Source organism: Rhipicephalus sanguineus, chromosome 1 (assembly GCF_013339695.2).
Source record: "Rhipicephalus sanguineus isolate Rsan-2018 chromosome 1, BIME_Rsan_1.4, whole genome shotgun sequence".
Lineage (NCBI taxonomy): Eukaryota > Metazoa > Arthropoda > Arachnida > Ixodida > Ixodidae > Rhipicephalus > Rhipicephalus sanguineus.
This window is the reverse complement of record NC_051176.1, coordinates 35752064-35777948: the sequence shown is the minus strand read 5'-3', so window position 1 is coordinate 35777948 and position 25885 is coordinate 35752064. Positions and strand designations below refer to the sequence as shown.

The 25885-nt window shown below is 44.3% G+C and overlaps 1 protein-coding gene across 4 annotated transcripts in view; it reads right to left on the bottom strand.

Annotated features, from left to right (window-relative positions):
- Positions 1–25885, bottom strand: part of LOC119390499 (choline transporter-like protein 4) — a 154335-nt gene that overhangs the window by 69235 nt on the left and 59215 nt on the right. For all 4 annotated transcript variants that reach the window (XM_037658127.2, XM_037658131.2, XM_037658109.2 and 1 more), the window contains exons 3-7: positions 23936–24009; positions 23274–23352; positions 10958–11057; positions 2781–2900; positions 1947–2013 (exon numbers count right to left, since the gene is read on the bottom strand). In XM_037658127.2, coding sequence (XP_037514055.1) covers positions 1947–2013; positions 2781–2900; positions 10958–11057; positions 23274–23352; positions 23936–24009 — 440 coding nt within the window. The remainder of the gene's footprint in view (positions 1–1946; positions 2014–2780; positions 2901–10957; positions 11058–23273; positions 23353–23935; positions 24010–25885) is intronic.

Below are 25885 nucleotides of genomic sequence, written 5' to 3'. Positions count from 1 at the left end.
CGTACGAACTGAAAAAATGGCAGAAATGGCCAAGACGCGTAGGAGGCGGCCATTTTGAAATGTCGATGGCAATACGATAACAGTTTCTTTTTTTTTTCGGTACTCGATTCTAACGCGCATGCGATTTTTGGACTCCTTTTTCCGGAAAAAAGGTGCGCGTTAGATTCGAGTAAATACGGTAATCCACGTGTGCTGGCACCGCACGTGCCTTTGAAACTACGTCGTTTGTTGCTATCTATGATCGCATCTGCCGCGGTTTTGTCTGCAGCGCTTGCAGAAAGCAGTCTTGCTTTGACTGGGTGAGCATTGGACACACGTGCACTTTCGGAGTTTCATCAGTTTCATCGTCGCCATACATGATCGTGTCAAGACCGACCAAGATTTCGTCCGCAGCAGTTGTGGCAAACGATAACCATAGTTCTCACAGTGTGCGCTGGCCGCGCACGTACTTCCAAAGCTTCCAGCACGCTGCTCTCACATTCGTATCATCCGCCGCCGTGCTGAAAGATGTTCAGAAGATCCGAATTTTTGCCCATTGGACACAATGGAATTCGGCTGGGACATTTCACAAATTCGTATCAGCCGGTTTCATATCACCAAGATTCTACTGTACGTTTACATCAACGCCAATGGGCTCGCAAAAAGCCTGGATCCAACTGAGTTAGGTTTTTGTCAATGAGGCCAGATCACGCACATAAATTTCGATTTCCGGGAGATTTTCCTGCCAACCATACAAATGTAAGAAATGGTCTAAATCCGGGAGACTTGGCAGGTATGAAATTGCATACCTGCTCTTAGGAGGCTAAAATACACTTTGAGAGAAAATTTTATTTGTAATGATAAAAATAAATTTTTTTTAAAAACACCAGTGTCTTGGAGCGGTGAGAGAATATAGCAATGTTCAAGACGAACATGTCAGAGTGTTGTCGACCATGAAGACTCTCTCTCACTCTGCTTTGCTTGTACACTGAAAGTGTTCTCTTTTTATCTGTGATGCAGCTGTCAATAATTTTTTTTTGCAACAGGCATGCGTGCACTGCTGCACTTGAGGCAGCGTCTTTACACCTGTCTGTCACGTCGAAGCAAGCCATGTCCTCAGAATAAGACATCCCATGAAAGGTGGACAAGGAGAGAAAGAGGAAGCGGGTGGGCTTGGCAAACGTCAGCATACGCAATGGTTGGTGACGCGCACTCTCCCGATCTGCCCGGGAGACTGTTCGGGAACGGCCATAAAGCTCAAGAAAAACATCCCCACTGCAGAGAGAAAATAATAAGAACGAAGACCTTTCAAATTTCCTGGCCTTCATCAACCATGTGCAGAGTACTCCTCAAGTAATTTTAGCCACAGTGCTCTCGTGTCATACGGAAAAGTCTACGAAGATTATGAAGGGGCTAGCTGTCGTGAGACAGCACATTTGGTCACTTAATTACACACGCACACATGTGCCATGTGTTTATCGGTACCAATATGATCACTCACGTCTAAAAATGTTACTGGCAACCATTCACGTCTGTCTATGACGTCGCTGCGGCCCTGAGAAACAATAAATTAAAATGTATGCCATCCTTCTTTTGTTGCATACTAATTTTCCATGTTTTCTGGTGATAAGAATTTCGGTTGATACGAATATTTCTTATGACCCCGTGAGATTTGTATCACCGAGGTTTTGTTGTAATATAATCGCGTGCTAGAGAATAAAATGGGCATCTTGCAAGTCAATGTGCCTGGTCTCACCTCATCATTAACACTGTACAACTATGCCAGTGGGATCACCACAATTTTACTTGGCACAGCGTAAAACATGTAAATTCAAGTCCTGAATTCATCAACCAGCTCATTACCAATGGCACTGGGCTGACGTTCCCTATCCCGTTGGTTTTTCCAAAGAAAAAAATTACCGATGCAGGCATAAAATATTAATGAGGTTCAAGGTTTCAGCACTCACCACTACTGCTCTTGAGATAATAAGAAGCACACTTTTGGTCCTTTCCAGTCAGTTCCTCAAGAGTGCTCTGTGTAGAAATACTGAAATCATTGCATAAGCCAGTAATAAGGGGTTTCTATAATGTAAAAAAGAAACCACTGCATTTTGACTGAGGCCTTCACCTACATATGTCTTCTGTGAACTCTATCGTTCCCAACATTTGAACTGAAATGTGAGTCGAGGATACTGTCACTAACAGCCACAACTAGACATACGGACTCCAGCAAAGACACAACATAACCAAAGGAGCCGAGCAGTGAGGCCAAATATGCCAAACAATCAAGGTGATGGACATCACAATCTTTTATATCCCCTGCAGGACGAAGTCTCTCCTGCGATTACCTTTTATGCCTGCCAATCTGTCCATCTTGTCCCCCCCCCCCTTAGCATCTCTTCTCTATACACTATTTTGCCAGCATCACAACTGCTAGAACCAGAGTCAGCCGTGATGTGCCAGTCTGCCAATTAGTTCACATGTGATATTTCTGCTCAGGTCACGAGACGGCGATCGGAAGTTCCACTGCTACTCTTAAAGGCACAGAAACAGGCAAATTCTAGGAGTGAATAACAAAAGCTTTGTCCTACAGAAATGTATGGGCATTGCTTCAAAGCTTCAGTAAAATTAAGCAGAGTCTAATGAATAAATAAAACAAAGTAAATGAATTTATTTATAGTTGATTATAATTAAATCAAATTAAGCAGAGCCTAATCAACAGAAGTCTCCAAATCTACATTTAAGATTTTTAATATTCTTGCACCCTGACTACCAAGCAAATGTTTCAAACATCAACATACTTTCTTATCCAGTGGGTCCACGCCATACTGGCATATGAGCTTGGAACGAATGAGGTCTTCTTTCTCCTTTTTGGCATTGTCAACCCAGAAAGTCTCGTTGGGACAATGTGACACGCACACCTGTCAAGAAACGAAAATAGTATGGGTCACACAAAATCAATTGCTTCCCGACTCTTTTCTCCAGCAAACCTTTACTGTGCTTCCACAGTGCAGATTATACTACAATGGGCATGCCAATTGTCGACTAGCTAGCAACTACAATAAAGCATCTTCAATAATGCATGTTGCTGGGCGAGTCGGTCGTACATCATGAAACAAGGTGCTGCACAAAGTAAACACGGACGAGGAAGTGAACGAGGACGGGCGCAGACTCGCGACTGAATTTTATTGAAAAAACAAAACGCATATTTATGCGACACAAACTGCAAAATCATCTATGCGCATGCGAGGAACCTGCTTTCATTCTAAAAAGAGACAGGGCGTGCAAACACTGACACAAGAAAAGAACAGGACACCACAAACGCCGACTAACAACTGAAGAGACGCACAACAGCTGAAAAGAAAGAAGGCACGAAAACTTATCTGCGCATGCCCATGCAACCGGCGAACCAATCAATCCAGCACGCGTGGCGGTCTACGTGGAAGATAACTGTTAAGGCATTTGATTTCATCTTTATGCAAGTTAATCGACGGTTGGCTCACGCATGCGCTACCACTATTCTCGATATGCCATGCTTCAATCATCAGGCGCGTTTCTTCATTTCTATGCCGGTACAACACTGCGCATTCATCGAATTTTGGCGTGCACTTACAATCTCGACAATGTAAAGAAAGATTAGAAGGTGAGCCTCCTGTTAGCGATCTCTTATGTTCCAACAAATTCTGGTTAATGCATCGGCCCGACTGTCCTACATAGAAGCGGCCTGCTTTCATTATCGTACAATGTTATGGAGGTATCACTGATGCAAATGTCTCTTTTTATCTTGATGAAGAAAGCCTCGGCAAGCTCATGTGCCAACTGGTTCTGACTACGCCTCAAGATTTTTGTTGTTGCCACCAAAGGCTGGCACGGTTTGCCACAGGCAGCCGACGGGCATGCGCTGCAGTGAATAGGCAAATCAGAACCTTGTCCGTTCTTTATCGAAAGCTGGTGTTCCCTTAGTCGTTCATTTATACACCGGCCCGTTTGGCCAATGTATACTTTCCCGCATGTCAAGAGGGATTTCATATACCACCCCCGTCGACCACTCGACGAACTGAGTGGCGTGGCTTTAAGTGCAAGCTTGCACGCTCCTATTTCCAGAGGTGATGCGGGGGCATAGTGACGCCAGTTTGCATGGGGCAGAAAACACCACCGGCACACCATGACGATCGGCAACATTCTTCAGGTTATGCGACACCCTATGGAGTTTTTTCATCAAGAAAAAAAAAGAGACATTTGCGTCAGTGATACCTCCATAACATTGTACGAAAATGAAAGCAGGTTCCTCGCATGCGCATAGATGATTTTGCAGTTTGTGTCACATAAATATGCATTTTGTTTTCAATAAAATTCAGTCGCGAGTCTGCGCCTGTCCTCGTTCACTTCCTTATCCGTGTTTACTTTGCGCAGCACTTTGTTTCACAATAAAGCACTTAAGCCAAATGAATAAAAATATGCAACACTCACAAGCTCACTTTATAAACACACACCAAGTGTGTGATGCGTGCTAAAACTACAGCAAAGAAGTTAACCAAACTCAAAGCATTAGTGTCCATCAGCAACTGTCACCAGGCAAGCTCTGTTATTTGAACCCTCAGTGATGCTACTCTGAGGCAGGTAATCTTGCAATTTGCAGTACCTGATTTACCCTAACATAATGCATCTTTCTTCTGATATAAAGATTCCCAAAATTGACTGCTGTGTGCCCCTTTCTCTTTCCCTTCTTGAGATAAGATTGCCACGCTTGCCAACATCGCTTTCCTTTTAAACTAGTGGGACTGGTCCACAAATGCAGACGAACAAAGGGAGGTGTGTGTTAGGGCTAGTTGGTAATCCATCTGAATAGTTAAATAGCGCAAACTTTAGGGACGAAAAACAGGACAATGCGACACACACAAGCACTAACTTCCAACTGAATTTCATTAAAGAAAACACATGAATATAAAGGGTAACACCACACCTGCGCAGCTTCACATCCACCTAACCACATTCACCCCTAGGTGATAAGATTCATCTCTCTGAATGCACAACACCAGTTCCATAGAAGAAATAAAAGTTAATAAATCACATGTCACTATCTTGCGATACACCCAAAAAACACAGTTCTTTTACTGACAGAGCAATGGAAGGCACGCTGATGCAATGCCTAACCTTGGCCATCACTGCTGCTTCTACTATCTCTCGCGTTTTTTGGTCGTCATGAGCGAACAGCACTGCACATTTTTCAAATTCCGGCGTACAACCACAGCTTCGGCAATGCGTCGCCACGTGACCTTGCAGACCTCCCCGGACATTGTACGCGTGCTCCCTGAGACGGTCGTTTAGGCAGCGCCCAGTTTGTCCCACATATCTGCTGCCACATGTTAAAGGAAAGGAGTAAACCACTGCTTCTTTACATTCTGCAAAGCGTGTACGATGCTTCGTAGAACACATGCGCTTTTCTTTGGACATTGGGCATGTTATTTTGCAAAAGCTCGACAATCTTTTGGGTGCCGACATGACAACCTTGACATCTGCGTGTTGCCTCACCTTCTTTAATACAGTAGAACCTCGTTGATACGTTCCCGCTTAGTACGACTTCCCGTCTCCTACGCTCGAAATCGCGAAAATTAAAAATAATCCAATACAGCTGTGTGTAATACGTTCCGGTTAATATGTTCCCGGAAAATACGATTATTCGGCAGCAACGTTCAACACCGCGGAAAACTGTGGTCGTATGATACGTTTTGTACTCAGAAACTCATTCAGGTGTGCAAAAAGGGCCCTCTCGTGTACTTGTGAAGCGCGAAGTGGCAGACAGCCGCTGCGTGGCGACGGCAGCTTCTCCGCGGTGCCTCTCCCCCCTCCGCGCTTTCTCTGCTTTACTCATTTGTCCCCTCCGCATCTTGTCCAATTGCTCGATCGCCGCTTTCTGTCAACCACACACCGACCCGAAGGCGGGCGGCGACGCTGGCCGTCAAAATCTTCAAACGGCTTGCCGCGGAAACGCACATGCCGTTGCCGCATCGCCACCGCTGCACGACACGCCGCGGCCCGTAACCATAGCAACGCCGCCACTGTGCCTAGTCAATATGGCCGATAATTTCCCCACACTTTTCTCCCGGAGCGCATTCGTTTTTGGTTTGCTCCGCCCAGCGCAATTCCAGTCGGCGTTCGTATTTCTCTGGCTGACCCTACCAGCGGGTCGTCAGAAGCTGCCAGAAAAGATTTGTTCTGGAAGATATCTAGGAGGTTTCTGGTTATCAGACGCCAAAACGAGATGATGTGCGCTCGCCGCCATCTTTGTGAGGACTCGACAGATCGCAGTGCGGGTACGGTAGTGCGGGCGCTTGGGGACTTCACCTTCGGTTGCCATTACGCCGGGCGTTATCTTTTAAAACCCGTTCCGCAGTTCGAGATGGTGCGATTACGAGCGGCGAACATATCAGCGCATGTCTCAAGACAGAACGCAAAGTGATCAGCGCAAGTGTGCGACGTAGTATGCGATAGCCGCGAACAGCTGTCGCTTTCGGGGACGCTTATCACTTTCGCGAGATTTCGCATATCGTGTTGTACCGCGATTGTTACGTGCACTGCGAAGAGTTGAGCTTGTTAAGGTTTTAGAGGGGCGGCAGTTTTCTTCACGGACGGGGCGAGTCACGCTTGATTTGCGAATGTACGCGATCGTATCCCAAATGCGTATGCTCGAGAATATCACTTCTGCTCTTCGGCAAACCTAGCCCCATATTTCCAAGCGGCAATGCAGAAGGAACCGACGCTCACGCGGCGCAAAGTTTCGTCTGCTGACACGGCGGTAGCGTTTCTTTACGTTTACGCTGGTTGTCCCAGAGTTCGATTTTGCAATATTCGGGTTGTCTCAGGATTTCAATACACGTGACCACGACGTTATTTTCGGTCAGGACCGAAGCTAGCTAGCAAGATGCCAGGAGTTCGAAAATCGAAGAGTCCCTCCATGTTTTTTGAGAAATAAATGTTTTTTGCCCTTGCACCTCAATATGGGCTTGACAGCCTCAATTTTTACTGGATATGGATCGTACGTTTTCCCGGATCGTACGTTTATTTTCCGCATTTTTTTCAGAAACGTATCAACGAGGTTCTGTATTATGGGAGACACGGTGGATGTACGGAATTACAGCAAACCTTTTCTTTTGACTTTGCACAGTTTCTGCGGTGGTTTGTCTTGGCTCTGGCCTGGTGCCACCTCTTACATTCTTCATCTTAGAGGTTTGAAAATTCAGTTGGAAGTTAGCGCTTGTGTGTGTCGCATTCTCCTGTCTTTCGTCCCTAAAGTTTGCGCTATTTAACTGTTCGAACAAAGGGAGTTTTCTTTTCTAGCCATTGTGCTGGTTGTAAGTTCCTCAACTACCCGAATATGCAACACTGCCCATTACAATCGAGTATAAAACTGAAACCACCTTCACGGGTTTGGCAACAACCTCTGATCAGAGGGATCAGATTAGGTCAGATGCAGTGTCACTGCCATCATGAAATGGCGACAGAGCACATTTTGTTGTGGGTACACATAGGTTCGCTTTGAGCTCGACTGCATCGTATCTGTTCCCAATAAAGTGCAAATGGTCGTGCACCGCTTTCGCTATGAAAGTGGTGCATGTCAGAGGAAAGTCATTTTGCATGCATGGCGTTTTGAGTTTTTTTTTTATTGCGGTAGCAATTATATGGACACTCTCGGCTGATTTCTGCCAACGCCGTCATGCCCCGGATATGTATATGTATGTATATATTTAAAAAAGGCACAAAAAAAGTAAAGCAGAAGAAAAAAATTCTGAAGTACTCGACCGAGGATTCGAACCAGCAACACCTCGCTCCCCAGCGCGGTGCGTTAGGCAATTCAACCACACGCCATGTATGCGCCGGCGAAATAACGGCGAACTGTTTATATACGCCAAGTACCGCTGGTGGTAAGCAAATCTCGGAGGAGCGCGAGTGTGTTTTCTATCATGCAACGCTTCTTATTTTCTTTCAATTTGAAAACTGCCCTTGAGACGCGCACGACAAAGTGGCGCTTCTCTGTACCTACTCTTGGTGTGGAAGGAAAAAAAAAAAAAAAAAAAACAAAGAACACCGGGCACATTTTGCATCAGATGCCCCCGTGTGGCTGGAGACGTAGGGGGTCACTCCAAGCGCCACAGTTTAAAGGAAGAAGAAATATCTAAGAGCGTCTGATTCTCCATTGTCGATACTTACAGACGCAGCGCTCCCAATTTTCTTCCAATTCGAATACTGCCCTTGAGACACGCACGACAAAGTGGCCATTTTCTGTACCCATCCGTGATGTGGAAGGGGAAAAAAAAACAAAGAACACCGGGCACACCTTCCAAAGATTACCATGCTAGTGTATATTGGCTTTTCTTTATTAATTACAACCCGTTGTTACATCCGTCAAACATCACATTTGATAGTCTGACTGTTTGCTCTGCGGAATGTTCAAGTATTAGCTATGTTTTTTTTTTCCTTTTTAGTCTAAAGTTACAGAATTTGTCTTTAGCTTCATAAGTATTTACTTCAAAGATCCTGCCGCCCGGTTCTGGGCCCATTCCCCTTTGTGGGTGAACGCAATCAGTATGAGGTCATCACCATCATCATCAGACGCCCCTGTGTGGCTGGAGACGCAGGGGGTACCGTATTCACTCGTATAATGATCGCACCCCTAAGTTTTGTCGTCAAAATTCGATTTTTTTTTTCTGCATAATGATCGCACCCCGAACTTGCCGCGGCAATATGTCGTGGTCAAGTCTTATTTTGGAATTGTTTCTTTTGTATTTTTTTCCAGTTTGGAGGTGTATGTATGTATTGCCCCCTTTAGTCAATTGTTTCTTTTGTATTTTTTTTTTCTAGTTTGACGTACATATATGTATTGCCCCCCTTAGTCAATTGTTTCTTTTGTATTTTATTCCTGTTTGACGTGTATATATCTATTGCCCCCCTTAGCCAACTGTTTCTTTTGTATTCTTTTCCAGTTTGAAGTGTATATATGTATTGCCCCCCTTACTCAATGCACCCCATCGGGCCTGTAAGGTACTTTGAAATAAAATGACTGATGATCATCATGTTTACCATCTGTCGAACATTACATTAAATAACTCTTCAAGACTCACCAAGTGAACTGCACGCACCAAACAGATTCCTAATTTTTGCCCACCCTTGGCGGAAACGTGCCGTATTAGGATAGCAGTAAAGACAAATGCAGTAGTTTTCACCACATGCCCGCCATGTGTTTCTACGTCTGTGGCAGCTGAACGTGCCCATCTCTGTTTCTGTCCTCTAAAAGCGGACATGGCTATGCTGTTGCCGCAAATTTACCAATTTAAATGAAAGAATTCCTTATTTCGACGGAAGAAACTGTTTTGATGCGCGTGACGCACTCATGACCTCCACGACTCACGAGAAAAAACACGTTCGCTTAGCTCCGTCAGCCGCCATGTTTGTTTTGATCACGTGGTTTTGATATCCCGCAGTGTTACGGTGGCAGCCGCTTGTTGGTTGACCTGTTGTCATCCCGCAGCAACAAGCTGCCGACGAAGTCCCATAATTCCTGAAAAAGCCGCGACGCCGCCATCGCCATGTTTTTATCACCGTTCTGTAACGTGGTGGCGTGCTTTGTGGTTGCTTGTTTGAGTACCGGTTCATGATGGGGCGATACGCGAGTTTCACTGCCGCGTTTAAGCTGAAGGCGGTCGATTACGCGCTCGAGCACGGCAACCGCGCTGCCGGCAGGCATTTCAGCGTCGACGAAATCAGAATACAGGCATATCTAACGCGCTCGATGGAACGGAAGATAACCTTCTGTGGGACTGTGATGACATGCCGGTTCCGACAGGGAATCGAGCGGCGACGACACTGACGCCAGTGATGTTTCAGACTCCGAATGAAAGTTAGGAGGTCAGTGAATGAAAAAATTAAAGGGCAATATGCAATGCATGTAGTTCCTGCATAATGTGTGCGTTTATTACAAAGGTAAGCCTTACTCTACTTTTATTTTTGGTTATGTTCATGATAGCTATCGTAAGAATTCTGATATGCGACTTGTTTGCGTTTTCAGTGCTCGAAATATTATTTCACAGAAAATTTACCCCACATAATGACCGCACCCCGAAGTTTTTGAAAAAAAAAGTGCGATCACTATGCCAGTATATACGCTCCACGCGCCGCAGTTTAAAGGAAGAAGAAAGATCTCAGAGCATCTGATTCTCCCTTGTCCACGCTTGCAGCGCGTTGCGCAAGCACATGGACGTAACAACTGTGACAGTTGTTAGTTGACGCTTGCCCTGCCTGTGCGTTCATTTGGGGCGCCCTTCTTTGTGCTTCAGCGGCGGCTGCAAGTATCGAGCTGCTTGTGGTTCTTCGTGTGACATTTCAGTTTCTTGCTATCGCATTCATTGCTTCACCCTTTCGGCGAAACCGTGACTTTTTTTTTTCAATCCGAGTCCACGAGTACCACAAACACTGGAAGGAGATCCTAAACTGCACATTATCCAGGGGAAGTTTCTACAGGCCGAAAACAGGACAATATCTGGACCTCAAAGACAAGCTTGCAGGCTATCTTAAAGGACCCCTGACACCAAAATTGAAACATCAAGATGTCATTGTTTGATTGTCCTGTATACGGAGGCACTTCTGACAACCGGTTATGACAACCCCAGGGGGGGGGGGGGGTTGGGGGTTCAACCCCCCCCCCCCCCAAAAAAAAATTTTTCAATTTTGCATATGTATATATGCAAACACACATACAAATGCACGCACAAACATACATAAAGTATGGTTGAACCCCCCCCCTGAAAAAAATTTCTGGCTACGCCCCTGGCCACTTTAAATTGGTTCTGAATTAAAGCTGCCTCACATTCCCTGTTCAACAACTTCTCATCACTTGTGTACCTACTTCTCATACAGAAGACCTTGCACGAGGTGCGACATTCTCGCAAGACAAAGAAAACAGCTTCAGTGAGTGTAAGCCCACCTGTGGTGTGTTGCAGATGAGCGAAGGCAACAGGTCACCTGGCTTGTAGGCCCTTTTCAGGCATTGAGTGATGTCAAAAAAGAACAGGTACTGCTTGTCCCTGAACAAGAGGAAAACATTGCACACACATTTAACAAAGACCACAGCATAGAATGAGAAATTTAGACCTAACAGGCAAAAAAAAGTCACTAGTCACAAGCCATTTCTTTTACCCCCTGCTTAGTAAGTACTGTCTCAACCATCATACCCACTTCGAATACATGTTAAAATCATTAAGCACTATATACAATCCTCAGCTTATGCATGCAAGAAATATTGATCACCAAATAAATGGCAACTTCCCTCTGCCAAAAAAATTGGACCCCAAACAAGCAGCAGGCAAGAAATGTTTTTGTCTTTGGAAACAAATTCTTATGAAATGCCTGAAGCTTGTAACACGCTTATGTGAAATATTCTAAGTGGAAAAAAAATTTCGTTTGTCAGATATTCTCATGGATCTTGGTAGGTTAACTATGAGCCCCGAGAACGAACACTGGCGGTGCAACAGTCGCAGTGATGTGGCATCACGACAAGGACTTGCCTGCTCCACGGCCAAGGATCGCCTTTTTTTGCACCCGCCGTGCACCCACTTTTTCGCGATACGGTGGTGATTGCTCCTCATTCTTGCGATGCAAACTTCCCGAGGTACTATAATAATAACAATATCTGGGGTTTTACGTCCCAATACCACGTTATGATTATGAGGGACACCGTGGTAAAGAGCTCCGGAAATTTCAACCATCTGGTGTTCTTAAACGTGCACTGACATCGCACAGTACACGGGCCTCTACCATTTCGCCTCCACCGAAATGCGACCACCGCGGCTGGGATCGACCCTGCGACCTTTGGGTCAGCAGCCGAGCACAGTAACCACTGATCCACCATGGCGGACCGTCTCCCGAGGTAGAAGGTGCAAGTTTTGATTACTAGCAAAAGTTAATTAAGCTGTGGAAAGTTTGGATAATATAGCTTATGATAGGCCAATTCTCGTCCGAACGGAAGATTCACTGGAAAAATGGTGATGCAGGACAGCAAGACATTCATTGTTTTCACTGCGTTCTCCAAGAAATCTGTGCTAAAAAACATTTACGCTAAATGGTTCTATGTTCATTACAACCAGGGCTGGGCAAAGATACTTTGAAATTGTATCGCAATACGATACAAGATACTCAGGCAAGAAGTACTTGAGATACAGATACAAGATACTACAACACTGAATGTATCCGATACAATACATTCCAATTGTATCTCAAGATACTTCGATACATTCGGAAATTTGTTGTTATATATCTATACAATGTAGCACTAAACGCCTATGCACTAAAATGTTCATTGAAGATTTATTAACTGTGACCAATTTCGTTTCATTCAAAAGAAATGTTTGTTAGCATCTCAAAAGTTTTGTACTTCTTGCTCAAGGTATATTAGTTTCATTCCGAAACAACTTATTGGCATTGCTTTAGCTGCTTAATGTGACAGCTCTTTATACACTTTGCTGATAGCATTTTTTGCTTGTCGCTTTTGTAATTGATGGGAGTAGCTGCTCTGCTTGCCGACCACCCAGCGGGTTGTCATCCAATCACAAGAACTTCAATAAGAAGTCTCCGCACGATGGTGCAAATACCGCTGTGGAGTTCTACCTGGCCCATAAACGTATTATGGTTTTCGCAATGACATATCACCAGACAGCTGTACGTCACCAAGAACATGTGCAGCGCAGAAACGCACAAAGCGCCACTATTCACACATCCCTTATACTGCTATAATGCTATAACATCTGCTATACCTTCCTTGGCTTTCTTGTGTGTCAGTTCCAATTATTATTCACACTATTGCCCCTTAAAGATCCGATGACCTGGTGTTTGGTAACAGTAAAAGAATTGAGGAAAGCCTAAACAGGGAAAACAAATACATCTAAGTAAATAGAAAAGCGGTTCTGTATCAAACACAGCGAATAAGTATAGAAACACGATACAGGCGGCACCCCCAAGAACTAACTATTGTGTTTTATTCCCAAAACCACGATATGATTATGAGAGCCGCTCTAATGGAGGGCTCCGGAAATGTCAAGCACCTGGGGTTCTAAAACCTAAACATAAGCACACGGGTCTCTGGCATTTTCCCTCCATCAGAATGCGGCCGCCGCGACCTTCAGGTCAGCAGTCAAGTACCCTAACCACTAGACCACTGCAGCGGGTAACCCCTAATAGCTACAACAATTCAATTCAGTGCCTATAGAAAATCGCGTAAAACGGCTCGTTAGAACGCTCATGAGAAAAACGAAGCACTTAGTATAATACCTGTGTCACACGGGCACTTTTGAAAGGACATCGAGTCGACGGCCGTCGAAACGCCGCAGCTCCATTGACTCGATAGAGTTGTCGCGCTGCTACACGGCAGTTTCCAACGGCCATTGAGTGGTTCAGCGTCTCTCGCAAAAACTGCGTGGGGCTGCGGATCTTTATTTTCGGATCCATGTCACCAAAAGTTAAAGGGGTCGTGAAACATTTTCAGAAAATTTTCAACTACGTGTATATTCGGAATCCTGGCCGTCCATTCAATACTATACCTCGACTCGTTTCATCATCCGGGTTCATTTAATAGCTGTAAAAGCACAATTACGATTCCCTTCTCACGTTCCCCTCAACTGTACAGCTGACGTCACTTTAAGTCAGCCAATGAAAAGTCTCTGTCGTCGACCAAACATGGCGACGCGACGCAGCGATGTTTGCTGAGCCATAGTTGGCCGAGGCTCGTAGCATCATACAGTAGCATCATACGCAGTAAAGACGTCACCGTAACGCCTTTAAAATTTTATCACGCACACGGTTGGCATAGCGAGGACTAAGCCACCCAAAACATGCCGTAAAACACAACTTAACTCAACCAGAAAGAAAAAACTGGGACGCTGCACCAAGCGAGCGAAGCCAAGAATACACACGCGACGGAGCCCGGATGTACTTGAAAGCGGAAGCAAGCAGATCACATGCTGTATGTGCAGTGTGTACAGTATATAACTCAGAGCGCAAAAGTTACTCTGTTATTTGTTTCTTTTCGAGGTTTCTATAAATCTATTATTTTAGAGCAAATCAAAGCTAACGCAGTGTTTATAACTTCCCTTACCGTGACGTCACGATAAGAGAAGTTAGTGCCTAAGGCAGCCGGTAGTTCCGCACAGTCGTTTGGGAGCTCAATTAAACTGCGATTTCAAATGGGTGTCATTAATTACAGACTGAATATAGCGCCGAAATATTTCGGAATCGGCATGTCTAATCCTTGTTAAAGCAGGGAAAATTACAACCGGGCAGCTTCATTCTCTTTTCACGACCCCTTTAAATAATACAAATGCGCTTAAAACCACAAATGTGCCTGCTGTTTTTGTTTAAACATTTTAATAAAGTGTTTACATGTAGTTAGTAATACATATTTAATTTTTAAGTTGTTGAGCAGCGAAACTGTGGTGAGCGATACACGGCAAGACGGCATGATAAAGCCAAGCGGAGGCTATGGCCAAACACGTTGCTAATGTCGAGAGTATGTGCAGTTCGCACATTTCAAGTGGCAAAAATACTTTATTAAATAATTTATAACGCCAACGCACGCTACCTTTAAAACATAATGGTGCAATTCTTTTTCTAATCGTGCTTTCGGGCACACTGTGAATGAGAGGGCACGTTTGCGCTGTTTCCGCTTCCGTCGTTCAATAGCCATCGAAGTTTCAACGGACATGTGGGGTGCTCCGTTGACTCGATCCCCTTCGGAACTGCCCGTGTGGCAGCTCGTGCTTGACAGTTGAGTCAATAGACCATCGGTTCAATGGCCTTCCAAACGCCCGTGTGACACGGGTATAACACTGTTTTTCCAGTACCTTTGCTAACATATTCACAGCGAAGCTGTTCAGCAAATCATTTCTTGTCCGACAAACCAAAAAACTATTATATCATCATAAACAGGTATGTGCCACCAAAATTGGGTAAATACCACTACTCACCACTGGTCCACTAAAAACGTAGAAGGCAACAGTTAGCCCAACAAATAGCTGCGAAGCGACGGCGGCCCCGAAGTAATAGAAATGCTATGCTAACAACAACGCGCCCGTAATCTACGAGAGGTGCGAACGCTTGGTTTTAGCGCGAGGTTCTGTCGTGCTCATCACCAGCTTAAAGCCTAGCAACGACCTAGAAGCAACCAAAAAACAACCTTCATCGCCTAGCTAAGACCTAGAAACAACCTAGAAGCAACCAGATTAGTTTTCAGAATCGTCCAGTTTCATTGTTTCAAGGCTTGTGCGGCTTAGTGCTTAGGACAAGCTTCGCCCATTTTTTTTTTTCAAGATGGCACGTTTCAAGATGGCACGTAATTTACGTTATTATAATGCAAACTCAATATCGCTATTTTACTTAGTATTAAGCAGAATTTTTGTTACTGTATACTCCAGGCATGCACGGTGTATTACATGTTTGTTCTCAACGTCCTTCACATAACAGTAAATTCAATAGGAATAAGTATCTAAACAGTAGCAGAAATGACAGTTAAAAGTAAGACTAAAGCAAAGAGCTTACCTTGGCACAACGGTAAATACAAAATTAGGGCAGCTTTGCACTAGTGGTGCCAAGCCTGAAGGAAGTGCGGAGCTAGGCAGCCTTCTTTGTTTCTCTTTGGTTTTCTCTTTCTTTCCTCCTCTCTTTCTTTCTTTTTATCTTTTTCCATTTTTTTTCTTTCTTTTCTCTCTTTATTTCTATTTATTTTTATTTTTCTTCCGATTTTTCCCTTTCTTTCTCTCTCTTTCTATTTCTCGCTTGCTCCCTCTTTTTCTCGATTTTTGTACGTGGTTTTGCCTGCATTACGCCAAGCAACGACAGCATACGACAGCCTGGGCCCCTAAAGTGCTCTGCACTTTAAAAAAATAAAGAACAATATAGAGCATAGGTAATATATTGGATGGAAAAGCAGGACAGCTAAGAAAGAACTTGTGCTAACAATCAAATTATGACTTTAAAACTCTTTGAATAAAAGAAAAAGAAACGTATGCCAAGATAGTCTGTTAGGTGAATGCTTTTTCTATTAGATCCAGCATCCGTACCGGTGGTGCTATAGCTGTTAGAATCTTCTTTGCATGTAGTCACTCTCATTGCACGAATTCAAACTTGCATCCTTCAAATCGCTGACGTGTGAAAGCCTCGAGACGCAAATCATGTCATGCATGTCATGCACAGCATGATTTACATGACATGGTTTTGGGGCACTCGCGGCTGTTTAATTAAATGGATATATACAAAAATTGGCATGACCAAACATTTCTGGATGGCGAACATAAGTAACAGGTGGTAACATGAAAATCTTGCCATAGGTTACCTGCATATCATTTGCATTCTTCAGAATTCGTAAAGAAGCACCACACAAAAGAAACTTCGATAATGACACTACAGCGGCATCAGAATGTGTGCGAAAGCTGCTGCACGCATTGCAGTACGCAGCACAGGACAATGGCTAAGTGCCAAGTGTCATGGCACTCACACAACTAAAAAGAAAAAATAAACGAGAAAATAAAAGGATCAAGGCTGGGCCTTGACCTTCACGCGCTTGTTTGCAGCGACGATGAGAGTGCCACCACGTGACTCTGATCCACCAATAGCGACACTCAGCGCTTATCGCTTATCCTCGCTGGAAAGCTCTGGCAGAAAGATAAAATAATGTCACTGCCTTTAGTTTTATTCTGGTGATTTAGTGGCAGCAGTATCAGCTTCAGAGGCAGAGTTCAGCCAGCGTTTGTTGTTTTGCACGGTGGTTGTGCGATCACAGTATATTTTGTATCTTAAGATACATGATACATTCTTCAATGTATCGGAAATACAGATACTGATACGTGTCTCGCGAGACTTATCGTGATACAGATACAAGATACCCGAAGAGTATGTGAGGTAGTATCTAAGATACATGCATCCCGAATTATTTCAAATGAAATTAGGATGTTTTCAATTCCCGAACAACATTGCGGCTTACCGTACAAGTTATGTCTGCCTCTACAGACAATCTAGATGATTTGACAGAACTGCGCTTTCTGATACAAGAGATTTAGTTTCATCTGGCTATCATAAAAAATCACTTAACATATTCAAAAAACTAAAGATAATACTGCCACACAAACAATGGTTTCGCAAATTCTCAGATGTTGGTAAACTTAGACCACGTAAAGACTTCTCAACAGTCGTCTGGGATTATGTGGTCGTATACCCTGATTTGCGTGAAATGCTGGTCCGATCAACCGCTGTGTCGCAAACTGTTATGTTCAATTCACGTGGGAGCACTGCTAATAGCAATTGTTTGCAAAACAAGCACCAGAAAGTGGAAATGAGCATTCTGAACTGTTTTGATGGTGCTCTCAACGACGTGGCCAATGTAATAGTAATTAAATCTCCTTCGCCTCAATGAGTCAGGCACGGGCCTTGCACGACATGTCCTCATGCAGGTTGATGATGCTCAGGGGTAATCAAATGCAAACAAAATTTATTTGCAAGCTGCCTATCCAAATTATACTTACGAGTGTAACAGCACCATTGCTACAATGCTGCATGAAGACACCATCTGACAGCAATAAGAAGTTTGCGCAATTAATGTCAACTTGTTTTTGTAGTGAAATGAAGGCACAAAATTATTGCGAGGACAACGTGAAACTAACCAACATGATGAGTGAGAGAGCACAGAAGGAAAACTAAAACTACTCTTTATCCAACAGCTGCGGCGGTATTCTCGGGCGAGCGCTTTTGAGATATTTTGCAAGACTCGATACTGCATTCGCTTTTCTAACCGTGCGCAGGGCTTGGCACACCGGAAAAACTTTCTGCAAATATGCACATGCATCCGATGCAAATAACACTTGTGGAGGCGAAACCATCGTATCTCATAAAGGAACACCAGTGAACAACACAACCTGATAATGTAAATATGATGTCTTACGTGTCTTCGTGTGGCATGACAAAACATTTCTGTATGGCGAACACAAATAACAGGTGTAACACGAAAATCATGATATGCAGGTAGCCTATGGCAAGATTTTCATGTTACCACCTGTTACTTATGTTCGCCATGCATAAATGTTTTGTCATGCCAATTTTTGTATATATCCATTTAATTAAACAGCCGCGAGTGCCCCAAAACCATGTCATGTAAATCATGCTGTGCATGACATGCATGACATGATTTGTACGTTAGGACCTGTCACTTATGTTTGTCATACACTCTTGTCACTCCATACCAATTTTGGTACATATCAAGTTAACGAAACGGCCACAAGAGCACCAAAACCATGTCATGTAAATCATGCTGTTCATGACAAACATGTCATGATTTTCATGTTATGAACTGTCATTTCGTTCTTCATATAGTCATGTTATGGTATACCAGTTTTGGTACACATCCCATTAACGAAACGGCGAGGAGAGCACAAAGTCATAGGCGGGCAGGCGACCAGACTAGAACCGACCCGACCGACACAGACAGACAGATAGATACGCTCAAAGTCGCAGAAGTTTGCTAAAAATGCTTCGCATTTAAAAAATAAAACGAAAGAAAACGACCGATCAAAATAGTGATAACCAACGGGCGCACTGCAAGTTAGCGCGCTCTGAACTCCAAAGGAGCACGCTTGAATGCACTCGAGTCAGGCACGTAGCCAGGATTTTTTTTCGGGGGGGGCCCAAGGCCTAATTGTTCGAAAGAAAGTCTTTCCATGGCAAAAACAAAAAAAAAAGTTGCCTGGGAATATAGAAGGCTGGAAAATTTTCGGGGGGGGCCCGGGCCCCCCAGGCCCCCCCCTTGCCTACGTGCCTGACTCGAGTGCGATGGCTTCGGAGCTTAACTTCACGGCGATTTCCGCCAAATGCTTTCAGGGGCACGAACGCGTCACATGGCAAATGTTATGTTGCTTCCGCATCCACTATTACACATAGCGCGCATTTTGAAGTAGCACTGCTGGTGAACAAACCTTGGCAGTTCTTGCGAAACGATAGCGAGCTCGTATAACTTGACGCGTGACAAGAAGGCGGCAGCAGCAGCTATATGTGCTATGCAAGCTGTTCTTGCTGTTCTCAGAGTAACCCTGTCACAGAATCGCATGAGAACCTGCAGAAGTATATACACTTAACAACGGAACGTCGCCACATTGAGGCTATTCGGGAATAGGTTAAGTACCTGTGTGTATGACAGGAAATAATCGGGCCATCATATTCGGTTCGCGCAACCTCAAACTGCGATCACGCGATTTGCGATCGTGTTATGAACACCCCCGGCCACAGATCTGCTCTGGCCTGGTTACACAGCGGTAGGAACGAGCGGAGAAGGAGAACGTACTTGCATCAGTGGAGAGAGTCTGAAATACGTCACTTTCCCGCAAGCCGTAGCAGGCGCAAGTTCTCATGCCCAGTCTTAAAGTTGTAGGGCATAGAGTGTGTTCTGTAATCACGCATCAGAAGTCACTTCTCAACCGTTAAGTTTAGTACAGCACACTCCGCCGGCTATAGCGTGCTCTAACTCCTTAACTTAATGCGCTCAATGCTTAGTAAAGATAAAGAGTGTGCAAAGGGCTGCAGAGGATGCATTAATATAGCCAAACCAGCTAGTTCTATTTGCTGTAATCTTTCAATATTAAAAATAGCTAAGAAGAAAGTAATTCAGGAATAAACAATTACTTTTTAGCAATTTCTCAATTACTTTCTAGTTGCAGTGACTGGTAAGTGTAACCAATGACATTTTTTTGAGCAAGCAATTGTAACTGGCTACTTTTATTCTGTGACAATCACAAGTGTGGCACGATGTAAAGAAACATGAAACAGGGGGTAAAAAGTTGACAAAAACTTCAAATATTGTAGTTCAAAATACCGATAATTCTAAATCGTATATAGCAATTCAATGGAGCAGGTAATTTCAACGGCCTCATGGGCAGTCATAACTGCATGCATTATAAAATGAGAAGAAATAACTGGCAGTAACTCAAACACATAGAGCAACAAGGCGAAATCTTCTGTCCTCATCTACTGTTTATAGTGAATGTTTTATGCCCATACACGAATTTTCAATTCTGTATCAGGCAACAGCCTGATTCAGTTCAGTCAATTCCAAGGCATACTGAAGTATGCAATGCGAAAGGGAAAAAAACTGCGGGCCTGCTGTGTATACGGCTCTTGTCCTCGCATTATCAACACTGCTTCAATGGGCCTTCGTTGTCACCAACACGTGGTAGCGAATTCTGCATCTGCTTCAAGGCACATCCTTTTCTCAGACCAGGCCCATAGCCAGGAATTTTTTTTGGGGGGGGGGGGGGGGGGGGGGGGGGCAATTGCTGAAAACCTTGACTATTTGAGAAAAACACCTATTTTTATTATTTATTTTAGGTAAAAACACCTACTTCACCAAAATTTCGAAAGGGGGGGGGGGGGCTAGCCCCCCCCCCCTCCCCTGGCTATGGGCACTAGAGCACTGCACGGGCCCGGGCCGGCCCGAAAGCCCGGGCCCGGCCCGGCCCGCGGGCCGGGCCGGGCCGGGTAAGGGGTTCTTGGATCGGGCCCGGGCCGGGCTCGGGCCCTTTGTCTTCGGGCTCGGGTCGGGCTCGGGCCTGAGCCAGGCCCGTATTAGGCCCGGGTCTCATACGTATAGGTATAATTGCGTGTGTACGTTGCGTGGCTTTGTTTTTGTTGTTTTGTGGGGTTTAACTTCCCGAAGCGACCTAGGCTATATGAGACGCCGTCGTTGAGGGCACCGGGTAATTTAACTTTCAGCCCTGAAATTTTTTTAACGGGTAGATAATTTTTTTCTTGTTGAGATTGCTTTTTTATTACCTCAAGATCACGAAAATAATCTTTCCTGAGCATCCCATCAGTGTATGAGAAAAATAGCGCCATGTCCTATATATAGGACACCAGGGCTTAGTGGTTGTGAAAGGAAATATGGGGATATTTCGATATTGCTATTTATTTTACTCTCTTTACATCTAAACTGGTTGTGAAGCTAGCATGCCAGCAACCATATATTAGTTACTGCGTTTCAAAGGTCCAAAAGCAAGTTTTTGCACTCGTGACACAATGCTCTTCAATGCACTTGAATGGCCATTATCTAATTATTGGATGCCTTGTAAGATCTAACATCATAATAGGTTGCCGAATCCTCGTTTGGTGTGCCGCAGTTATTGTCGCCCGTGCCTGCATGGGCAAGCAGATGGAACTGCACTTCATCCTCGTTATCTTCAAGCCCTCTCATGCATCATTCATACACTGCAGCAAATGTATTCACATCAGTTATGTACAATCTCGCCGTTCGGACCCCCTTGCAAATTAGCAAGAAATGCAGGCGTATTTCCCAAGGAGAATAACAAGAAATTGGAAGCAGACACAAGCGCTACGGCTCCGGGTCATCATGCAATGCTTTCAAAGATCTCACATCCACTAAGCCCTGGTGTCCTATATTTAGGACATGAAGATTTTTCGTTGCAGCGGCCTAAGCGGAAATGTTAGGGAAATCCCCCTTTGTAAATAAGCCGTCAAATACTTTAGAAACAACAGAGAAAATTACGATAGCTACAGAAAAAATTGTTATTCAGTAAAATGTCATCAAATATTTGGTTGCGGCGTTTGTCGTCTTTTTCACCTTCCGCCGTCTTGTTTTCAACATTGCAGACTTCCGAGGAAGACGATAATGGAAAATATACTCACTATGTTTGCACAGGTGCATTGGGAATGCCACAAACACATTTCTGAATTTTTTAGTAATTTATGTCACAATTTATAGCAATTTTTCTTCGTGTCCTTTTTATAGGACGCCAGGGCCGAAAGGGTTAAACCACCTGGAGTGCATTGGCGTGCATAGAAATTGCACAGTACAAGACGTCTACAATTTTGCTCCATCGGTATGCTACATGGGATTTCAAAAAACGCCTAATATAAGTTTCCGCCATTATAGTGAGTGAAAGACGTTCTTGGGTACCGTGTAAGGAAAAGAACGGTAAACTGCCTAGATTACTGTGTATAAGATGTGCGCGTTGGTATCTAGGGAAACATTTCGAGTATGCAGCTACGCTCGCATGCCCGTAGACTGGCCAAGGCGACTTGCGAGTCATTAATATCTCAGGAGCTGTTTTTCGTGCATTTTAAGTGCAAGATGCGGAGCGACTCTTATCCCAGGGCAAACGCCGTTGTTGATTCTCCCATTACTAGTGGTGATGCGCCAGACCATAGAGACACTCGTTTCCCCGAGTGGCGGTGACGGGGGCGGTGACTCGGGAAGAAGGGTGGGACAAAGAACCTTATTGTTTTGAACACGAAAACGTATAGTGTAGGTTGGGTGCAGTTGCCTGCCGAGGAGTCAACACGACAGCTTTAATTTATGTAACGCTGCCCAGCCTGGCGTATTCCTCCCAGAAGCAGATAGAGCACGTTTTTTTCCCCATTGCATAGTGCAATAGATGAGGTTTGCAGGAGACTTGCTACTTTTACTCAACAGCCCTAGCTCGTATGCAGTTGATGTAGACTCAATTTAAAAATGTCTGCCATGCTTTTTTCTCCACTTTATGCAGGTATATATTTTGTAGTTGTTCTTTGAAATGCAAAAATGAGATTGCGTGGTTAGCACTGCGTGCGTACATGAAAGAGCCAGCTATGACTCCAATTATATTTTATATTGCCCTGCAATCATTTCGCAAAAGTGTTACGCGCGTAATTCACCGAAAGTATACACAGTACCGGTGAAAGTTGTGACACTGAAAGAAGTTCCTAAAACAATCTAGAAAATATCTTGTGTGCGGCAGGTATCTTCACAATAACCGAAGGCTGGACAGTGCCTCCTTTATGCTCAAGGCATAACTAGCTGAAACGGGCCGGGCCGGGCCGGGCCGGGCCCAAACCTTTCGGGCCCGGGCCGGGTACGGGCCACATTTAGGAACACCGGGCCGGGCTCGGGCGGGCCGGAGCATGGTGTTTTCGGGCCGGGCCGGGCCCGGGCCGGAAAAATCGGCCCGTGCAGTGCTCTAATGGGCACGTCTCAGACAATTGTCTCTTGCAGTATAAATAAAGAACAAGAATAAGTAGCTTTAAAAAAAGTGCACCTAAAAACCCAAACTTCATTGTAGGCCCCTTTCATTGTGCTCTCTGGAAAGTCAACAGAAGTAAAATGATTTTTCAAACGTGAAAATTTTCGGTGCTGCAACTTGAAGATACCTCCACAGCGACTTTCAGACAGAGTGGCACATGAGTCACCAATGAATTAGTAAACTTTCTCACAGTAAACTCACTCATAAGGCGGCTGCCCACATATGTTCCCATCGCTGTCAGTAGGGTAGATGAGGCGCTCAGGATTGCCATTGCGATATGCTGAAACATAAAGACTCGGTCACAAGAAAGACAGTAACAAAGCCAGTGGGAGACACCAGAAACCTTGATTAACCGACCAATCCTTTCGAGATTTGAATAGGATATTATTTTAGCATTGCGTTTGGATGTCTATTTTTATATTGCATTTGAACGTCGCAGGACACGGCACTGCCTGGTGCACAAGCCTTTGTGCTATGCAGAGGAATCGTTCGGGTGGCTGTATGTAGTCTGCTGTCATTTAGGCGCACCATAGTTTGTGCTTAAAATTACAACTAACGTTAGTAAAGTTTTAGGAAGCCAAAAAAAAAAAGCATAATTGAGCCACGGAATACAGTAGAAGTATATAATCAACACAACATAAAAGCTGCAGGGGAACAGTTTGGCAAAGGTGACAGACGATTGGAGTGGCGAAATTGCAGCACAGTTCCCAGCATGCCAATAACGAGCAAAGGGCTCGATCCATGTTTTAAAGCAGTGGCTGCCAGCAGGCCATTCCGAGGCTAGCATTTCGAACGATCTTACTGCTTTGGTTACCTGTGCTCATCGTTTTCTGCTGAGCAACATAAAAAGCCCTCCTACTCACCAAAGAATGCAACAATGGCCCATCCAAAAAGGAAGAAGACAAACAAGAAGAGGCAGATGATGTCTGTGCAGCTCCTGCGAACAGTAAAACCCAACATTCTCTCCAGAAATTTTTTTGTTCCTTAGATAATTCTATTCTGCATTAAAAGTCACTCATAGCACACTTCTTCAAAGTGCAAATATTGCACGGTATTCCAAATTTGAGCACTCCAATGAAAGTCAGTGTCTCAAAAGGAAGGTTAGCCTGGCTATGTGAATACATGGGAATGAGTCGCACAATTTCTATTAGGTTTGTTGCTCTTAAAAGGAGCAAAATCCAGTCACTTAAGAAGCAAGCTTTTTATTCAAACTGCCAATTCTTTGGCAAAAAATTGCTGTGAGCTTTAAAATTTTAAAAGCTGAAGTGTTAACCATAGAAAAGAAACACCGCAACAAAATAGATATCCCAAGTGCGTAAACGACACAAATGACACATCTAAAAAAGTCAAGATTGGTATTATCACCAGGAAATATACTATTAATACACAAGTGGAATTTTCCAAGACATTGATATAATAATTTACTGCTTATGCATGGCTTTCACTGATAAACTGCAGCATGCACCAAATTTTGGAGAGTTTTGAAGCAGCCATACATGAAGTACTGCCGCTCGTAGCAACAACTTATTAGGGGATTGCTTTGAGGGCTGAAGTAGCTATAATCGCAGCAATAATGTAGTAAAACGGAGAGGTGTATGCCCCAGGTACCTCAGAAGCAGTTCAATGCACCACGAACTCGACACAAGAAGGCACGAAGAAGACGCACACGCAGTGCTTGTTTTTCCAGACCCGGTCACGCTATATACACCACGAACGTGACAGTGAACAAAGATCACGTGGTGGTAACAAGAGATATGCACAAGGGAGTCACCTATAAAACAGCATCATAACTAGTAATAAGCACACAGTAACGGATTGTCAGCATTTTCGCAGGAAACCAAACTCTTCAGTCGACAATGATACGGATGGCTTGCTAATGCAGATATCACCAAGAGCATCAACACCCTCAGCTTCTACGATGAGGCGGGTGATCTTATCCTTATGACAACCTGAAATTATAGTCCTGTTAATCTTTGGTCGACAACCATACGACTGAGTGTGGAAGGAGAGGAAACCGTCTGGTGGCAACTTCTCAGTCTTGTTGTCGTGCTCTCTTAGCCACACATTTACACACCTACTAGTCTGTCCAACGTAGCATTTCCCACAGAACAGTGGGATGCGATAGATGACAAATACCTTGCATTCTATGAACTTATGCTTATGCTTGACTCCACACTCTGTTTTTTCTGTTCTAGAAGAATTTGTCTTCAAGGCGAGGCTCTTTAGCTTATGGGGAACTGAAAATACCACCCTTACATTTTCCCTTAAGGCCACTTTCTTGCTCTTATGAGACATTTTATCGATATAGGGGATTACGGCTGTGTTTCCGCAGTTTGGAGTAGCCCACTCTTGAGGGTCAGATTCACTCGATCACGCACGAATTTTCTTGAGATGCTTTTCTGCTACTGAGATCCATACATGAGCTGAATAGCCGGCTTCTTTTAGGCATCACATCTGTTGCATAAAACTATGACTCATGAAGTGAGTGCAAGACTTCTTTAATGCATTATTGAAGCACATGCTAGTAATGCCTCCCTTGACCAGTTTAGAGTGGTTAGAGTGAAAGGGAAGGAGTGCCTTGTTAGTGCGAGGTGCATAACACCAGCATAACCGGTAGTCAGAGCACGTTAGCATAAGGTCAATAAATCTAATGCACCTGCTAACCGGCCATTCGTGTGTATATCTTCGCGTGTGTGTCTTCTTCGTGCCTTCTTTTGTCCTTGTGCTGAGTTCGCGCCGCAACCAATTGCTTCTAATAATCTACCAACAAGCCCACTTCGCAACCCCCCAGGTACCAGTCAAAAAAGGGGAGG